General features: G+C 44.3%; 2 protein-coding genes across 3 annotated transcripts in view; both read right to left on the bottom strand.

The window, feature by feature from the left end:
* The window catches only part of LOC135100503 (uncharacterized), a 95,786-nt gene that overhangs the window by 54,049 nt on the left and 34,237 nt on the right, over nucleotides 1-7,500 (bottom strand). The gene's annotated exons all lie outside the window — the stretch shown is intronic.
* LOC135100294 (uncharacterized) lies at nucleotides 4,463-5,970 on the bottom strand. The gene is made up of 2 exons (XM_064003146.1): nucleotides 4,970-5,970; nucleotides 4,463-4,859 (listed from the first exon to the last, which is right to left on the bottom strand). The coding sequence occupies exons 1-2, from the start codon at nucleotides 5,872-5,874 to the stop codon at nucleotides 4,520-4,522; spliced, it is 1,245 nt and encodes a 414-aa protein (XP_063859216.1). The 5' UTR covers nucleotides 5,875-5,970; the 3' UTR covers nucleotides 4,463-4,519.

The following is a 7,500-nucleotide window of genomic DNA, read 5'->3' as shown; positions in this document are numbered from 1 at the left end:
ATAATAATAATAATAACAATAATAATAATAATAATAACAATAATGATAATAAAAATAATAATATTAATAAAACACATTAATGTTCCTTTCTCACCACTACCACCACCACCACTACCACCACCAGCACTGCCACCAGCAAGATCAACAGACACGCGCCAGCTGGCATTAAGGGCACAGGGCAAAATAAACAGCAGCTCCACGCTCCTGCACTAACTACTGGTGCCTTTAGATGCTCACAGCGCGGTAACTGATGCGCTGGGAAAACTTGCGACTCGCCTGACTCCTGCGTGTGAACAGCCAGGCGGGTCGTGAAGCAGCGGAGGTGGACTCTAGACTACACTACCACCGAATAGAATTAGTAGGTCAGCCTTTGAACTGTCACATTATTTTTTCATTGTTTGTCTGGGGCCTTAGCGACTCACGAAATGCACGTTTGATGTTCTTGTATACTTTGTGTGGTCAATAATCTATCTACACTATTCATCGGCTGGCTGGGTAAATTCTTCAATTGGTAGACAAAACATATCCACAAACTACGTGACTGCAACACTGACCGTTTTTATATTTTATTACTTGACTGGCTACATTTGGCTTTCACTGATTTGCTGACGGCTTTCTAATCACATCAAGTGCTGAGTTTCATGCTTTATTCGTAACCGAGTGGCTGACTGGCTTTGTAATTTACTGCCTTACTTGGTGGCTCTGGGTTAATGGGTGGCTCGAAGTTTGAGTCCGTGAATGCGTGAGTGAGTACAAAATGGGTGGGAAAATTAATGACGTAGTATCCGTCTATGTATGTGTTTATTTGTATATGTTATGCTTGGTAGGTTTATTTTTTTCCTATCTGTCAGTCTAGCTTAAAGAATAAAATTAATGGACAACTTGGTACATAAGTGGGTTGAGCTGTGTGTGTGTGTGTGTGTGTGTGTGCGTGCAGGTAGGTAGGTAGGTTCGTTGAGTTTAAGCGTCTATAACTAAACGTTCCTCACTCATGATCCAATAGCAAGTAACCAATCAAAGTAACCAAGGGAGCCACACGCCACCTTCCCAATGACACCTTCACTCTACACAGTCTTCACCAGGCAGAGTCACCGCCTTGCCGTGACGACCCGCCGCTACTGTATTCAGGAGTGCAGAGGAGAACTGAAGGGAGGGAAGCAGGAAGGGAAAATATAATAAAGGAGATTGGGGAGGAGAGAGAGAAAGGAGATGGAGGAGGAGGAGGAGGAGGAGAAGGAGAAGGAGGAGGAGGAAGAGGAGGAGGAGGAGGAGGAGAAGGAGGAGAAGGAGGAGGAGGAGGAGGAGGAGGAGGAGGAGGAGAGGGAGGAGGAGGAGGAGGAGGATCAGTTTATTAGCTCCACAATTTTTTTCATCAGTATCACAATTTCAAGACACACACACACACACACACACACACACACACACACAGAAAACGACGTTCCTCTTCATTTCATTCCAAGTTTCAATCTTTTTTTTTCTTTCCTTTTTTTCTTTTCCTGGCCATCCGTCATCCCAACTCGTGCACCGGAGAGAAGAGGAGGAGGAGGAGGAGGAGGAGGAGGAGGAGGAGGAGGAGGAGGAGAAGGAGGGAGATGGAGTAAGGGAAAGTGGAATTTGGGAAGATGAAGGTACATAAAGACACAAGGAAACAAATTACGGAAAGGAAGAGGAGGGATAAAAGAGGACTGGGAGAGAAGAGGATGAAGAGCAAGAGGAGGAGGAAGAGGAGGAGAGAGAAGAGGAGGGGAATCTGGGCAATCCATTTCCTGTCCATTTTGTATTGCTTATGCCACTGCTTCACTTTATTTTTGTTTTTTTCTTTGTTTTTTTTCTTTTCATAAACCTTTACAAGTCTGTTATTGGATAAGTTCTTGAAGAGTCTTGCTGTGGAGAGAGAGAGAGAGAGAGAGAGAGAGAGAGAGAGAGAGAGAGAGAGAGAGAGAGAGAGAGAGAGAGAGAGAGAGAGAGAGAGAGAGAGAGAGAGAGAGAGAGAGAGAGAGAGGGGGGGGGGAGAACTTGAGGAGGACAAGGAGGAGGAGGAGGAGGAGGAGGAGGAGGAGGAGGAGGAGGAGGAGGAGGATGGGGGAGGAGAAGGAAACAAGGAAAGGTAAGGAGAGAGAGAGAGAGAGAGAGAGAGAGAGAGAGAGAGAGAGAGAGAGAGAGAGAGAGAGAGAGAGAGAGAGAGAGAGAGAGAGAGAGAGAGAGAGAGAGAGAGAGAGAGAGAGAGAGAGAGAGAGAGAGAGAGAGAGAGAGAGAGAGAGAGAGAGAGAGAGAGGTAAGGCCTGTGGTTGAGAGAGGCACTAGGGACATCCTGCCACTTCGGCTGCGTCCGGGAAATGAAAATACGGCCACCTGGGGACGCCTTGAAGGATTGTGGAGTTATTCTAGGGTGATGCGGCGTCATGTGGGCCTGCAGTGGCGGATAGGTAACACGAACCAGGGGGACCAACGTAGCAGAGGCCTGAAGGGGCTGAGAGATTCCAGATGAAATACGGAGGCGTAGGAAAGGATACGGGCCTATGGGGGGTGACTTGAGGGCCTGGAGGGACTGAAAGGCTCCTAGGGCAGGGGAGACTAGAATGCCTGGACGAATAGTGGTTCTTGACGAAACCCTTTCAGAATCCAGGTTTGTTCATCGCCAGCCTTACTGCGAAGGTGCCGACGGGAGGGAAGTGGAAGGAAACGGGGAACCAGAATGCCTGAGGGACTGGAGGGTCTGAGGGCAAGGAGGAGACTGAATGGCGTATGGGAGGAAGGCTGGTGGGAAAGGGAGTGTGAGGTGAGAGTGATGTAAGGGCGTGGATGGGATGGGAAGGCGAGGGGAAGAGTTAGAGGAGACGAGAAGGCTTGTCGGTGCGTTAAGTTTACCGAGTGGAAAGCATTTTAGCCACAAATGATGCGCGGATGAGAGTGAAAGTAACGATGCAGGACGAATGGAAGAGGCGGTGGTGGCGTACGGGAACGCTTCTACTCAACAACGGGAGGAGAAATGCCTCAGGAGGCCGCCCGGAGGCGAGAGAACAGAAATTCAATTCCAGCAGCGGCACCTGAGGTCTGTGGTACTTCCATAGAGAGAGAGAGAGAGAGAGAGAGAGAGAGAGAGAGAGAGAGAGAGAGAGAGAGAGAGAGAGAGAGAGAGAGAGAGAGAGAGAGAGAGAGAGAGAGAGAGTGTGTGTGTGTGTGTGTGTGTGTGTGTGTGTGTGTGTGTGTGTGTGTGTGTGTGTGTGTGTGTGTGTGTGTGTGTGTGTACGCGTGGGAGGTGGTGGGGGTGATGGTGCTCAGTCACAACAAGAGGGTGATGATTACCGCCACAATCAGCCGCCTCCCTCGTGTTGGGTAACGCAACACTTGTGTAATCTGCGTATATTATAAAAGCAGTCGTGTGTGTGTGTGTGTGTGTGTGTGTGTGTGTGTGTGTGTGTGTGTGTGTGTGTGTGTGTGTGCTCGTCCGTTTTTCCTCTTTCCTCTCCGCTCTAACACGATATAAATCTGTCCCGTACTGGACATCGCCTCTACAAAACACTTTCTAGCAAGGAAATAAAATAAAATAAAAATAAAATAAGAAAAAGGAGATATTAAATGGTATTGGTGAAACATCGGTTGATTTTTCCTCCTATTGCAAATTTTATTCTGCAAAAAAAATCCATGAAAAGTTATATTTGGAAGCAATCGTCTGGCACAAATGTCTTTAAAAATTTAAAACTAATCTTGATTGCGTATGCTCTTAAACACACACACACACACACACACACACACACACACACACACACTAGCACGCTTTATGGCTCTGCTGCAGAACGGAAGCTTCTCACTGCTTTTACTCATTTAGATATCTCCTGTCTACCTTTCCCACTTCATCACCAACAATATTTATCTTTTCTATCCATATCTGTCTGCCCTTCCTACTGCTGACTATTATTTACACCTCGTCTCTGCATTCTTGATTTATATTTCAATGTCATGGTACTACTCTTAATTCGTTTTTCTTCCTTCATTCTTCCCATCCTTTCAAGACTTGCTTCCATTCCCCATTCATCCTTCTCCGCTGTATGTTTCCTTCAATCATTTTCTCCCACATTGAGGTAGTCACTGCCTTCCTAGCTAAATTCATGTACCCCTATCTCTCTGTCCGTTCTTCTTTTTCTTCGTAACTCCTTCTCTGAAGTTATTTTTTTCAGTGCAGCTTGAGATCAGTGTTTGTCTCTTGTGTAAGCGAATTCTGCAGATAATCCACTATAGCAGTAACTTCTTACTAACATTACCTTTATCTACTTCATACAAAGTTTTTTTTTCTTGTAATTTCCTTATCTACCTAAACGATCAAGTCTCCAAACATGCCTTATCAAAGAGCTCTTTAAGTCTGCAAGTAAAGGCAACACATGGAAAGAGAAACAGAACGACAAAACAATTTAAATTTTATTCTATTAATACAAAAGCTACAAGTGCAAGATAACAAGCCAAGATCAAATCCTACTTACAAAGTTGCATACAAGCAAATACTCTTGAGGTCAGCGTGCCGTCACTCGGGCGGGAGACCAGCAGGCTTTGCAGGAAGTAAAGTCTTCTGGGAAGGCAGGCTCGTGACGTCCGGCACGCCAGAGTCCGGGTTCCAGCAAAACGAGCATCCGCTGTGGTCCTTGTGACGGAGACGCTGCCAGCGACGGCTGACGAGCATTCTGCCGACGTCTTGGTGGAACACGAACACGTGCCACTCCAACATGGTGGTATGGGCCGCTGGAAAGCCACACGCTGCGCACACTGCCAGCTTAATGTCGTCCTTGTCGTCGTGTGTCAGGAAGTGCTTCTCCAGACTGCGGCGTGACGGAAGGTGGGCGTAACAGATGGAGCAGCCAAAGAGCCTGGGGAAAAATACTCAATTAATTAGTTTGTCTATGAATTAGAGGCCACATTTATTCAACAAGTGTTAGAGGCGTCGAGCTGTATCTTAGGCTAGTGCTACACAACTGACCTTGGGGCATGACGATAGCGACGTGCAGCACCTGACTCCTGGGGACGCGGGTTGTCGGGAGCAGCGGTGGCAGATGAGACATCTATCTTGACAAATTCTCTAGCAATCTTCTCCGTGTCTCTTCCTGCTTTGTCCACGTCGCTGTTGTAATACTCCACCAGGCGCAGCGTCCCCTCGCGCACCTCCAGGCGCAGTATGTGCTCCAGGACAAGAGCTGCGTCAGCGTATGTCTCCTTCTCATCCACGATGTTGATGAGGGCGCCGCGATGGAACAAGCTCCAAGGGGTGATGGGCGTGGTGTCCAGCATGCCATTCACCTTCGCGTCAAACCATCCACTGACAAAAGGATCACGGGCCACCTTCTCAGGCATCTGACTTCGCCACATTTCCGAGGCATATCTAGGGATGGTCTCTGGAGGTTCCACATCTCGCAGTGGGTCATACGGCTCCTCGGGGCTGGATGTGGCAGTGACCTCTGGAGACAGCGACTCTGGCAGCGAGTTGCATGACCCTTGGGGAGAGGGTGTGGCGGTGCCCTCCGAGGACAGCGAGTTGTACGGCTCCTGGTGTGCGGGTGTGTCAGCTGTGTCCTGGGACGGGCCTCGTCCAGCTCGCTTGCCTCGGCGCCTCCTCCGTGTCTTGCTTCCAACAGCTGCGTCTTCGTTCGGGTGAGGGCGCAAGGAGGCAGGTTGTTCTGACATCGTTGGTTTGAAGACTTCAGCGTCACACGCAGTCGGAGAGTGACGAGTGTTCGTTGATGGCGGCGTCACCAGACTCTCGATGGCTGCAGGTCCAGAGTCAACAGGAGAGATCATTGTCGTCTCACCTTTACCCAGCCACAGTTGAGAGGAGATAATGAGGTCTGGCGAGAAGCATGTCTCCTTGTGAACAGACTTAGGCCGCATGACCCCGCCCCCACGCACAGGTGAGGTCACTGTCCCTCAGATATCACTGGCTGAGCCAAATGCACCACTAATTATAAACAAGAATTCTCTGTTTAACACCGCCCATCTCATGCTCTTACCAGTAAGGAGAGAGAGAGAGAGAGAGAGAGAGAGAGAGAGAGAGAGAGAGAGAGAGAGAGAGAGAGAGAGAGAGAGAGAGAGAGAGAGAGAGAGAGAGAGAGAGAGAGAGAGAGAGAGAGAGAGAGAGAGAGACTAACAAAAAATATCATAAATTATCTTCCTTGGTTTTAAGTATTTTACTTGGGTGTCTTGGTATTCATAATGACAAATATTCTAACATAAGTTTAATGGTAACTTCAAGTTGCGCAATTGTAGGCGACATTAAAATCTTTTGGCCATGTGGGTGTTTTGTATTATAATTAAATCTCGAAACAAATTTCATGACATATTTTGTCACTTGGATCTCATCACATATTTTATTTTACTGGCATCTGTCAGGATAGGACAGGAGTGTTGGTAGTTGGTAGGGGACGTGGCGCCCTTCAGGTGAGGTTGTTGACAAGACTTGAAAAAAATTATTTTTTTGTTTTTATTTAATCAATCGTGACTCTCTCTCTCTCTCTCTCTCTCTCTCTCTCTCTCTCACACACACACACAGAAGCGCGCGCAGAGACGAATCTTACTAATACTGTTGAAGATAGGAATACAAGAAACACACACACACACACACACACACACACACACACACAATGGTTAGTGATCAGCTACTGACTTTCGTAACCTTATATGCATAAATTAGTAAACAGATAAATAATAATAATAATAATAATAATAATAATAATAATAATTATAATAATAATAACAATAATACCAACAATAAAAAAATAATGACGTTAATAATAATTATAACAACAATAATAATAATAATAATAATAATAATAATAATAATAATAATAATAATAATAATAATAATAATAATAACAATAATGATAATAATAAATAATAATAATAATAATAATAATAGTAATAATAACAATACAAATAATAATAATAATAATAATAATAATAATAATAATAATAATAATAATAATAATAATAATTAGACCACTAGCCGTAGTCTAGTTGTAAAATAAGAGGTTTCTTACAATGTGATATTAATTTACTAATTGGAGATATGGAATACGTCAAGACGCAGACAAAATCCTGATTATTCACTTATTACATTTAATTAATTATTTATTTATTTATGTCTATTTTTTGTGTATGGAGACGGCTACAATTATAGCACTTATTCAAGTATGCATATATATATATATATATATATATATATATATATATATATATATATATATATATATATATATATATATATATATATATATATATATATATATATATATATATGATGGAATATTGAGTACATCCCTTACAGTACTTAAAGTTTGGAAAAAGGAAGGCAGATGGTTCTTTATTAAATAGATGATCAATTAATACGTTAGTAAGATATATTTTGTTTATTACATGATGGTAAGATTTTTTTTTTTTTTACTGTCTGCAGTGCCTTCTGCTTCATCTCATCAGAAGATTTGTGTGAACATTACTAGAGTTTTGAGCCCACGTTTCACC

The sequence above is a fragment of the Scylla paramamosain genome, chromosome 5 (assembly GCF_035594125.1).
Source record: "Scylla paramamosain isolate STU-SP2022 chromosome 5, ASM3559412v1, whole genome shotgun sequence".
Taxonomy (NCBI): Eukaryota; Metazoa; Arthropoda; class Malacostraca; order Decapoda; family Portunidae; genus Scylla; species Scylla paramamosain.
Note: the sequence above shows the minus strand (reverse complement) of the source record. Positions and strands in the feature narration are given on the sequence as shown.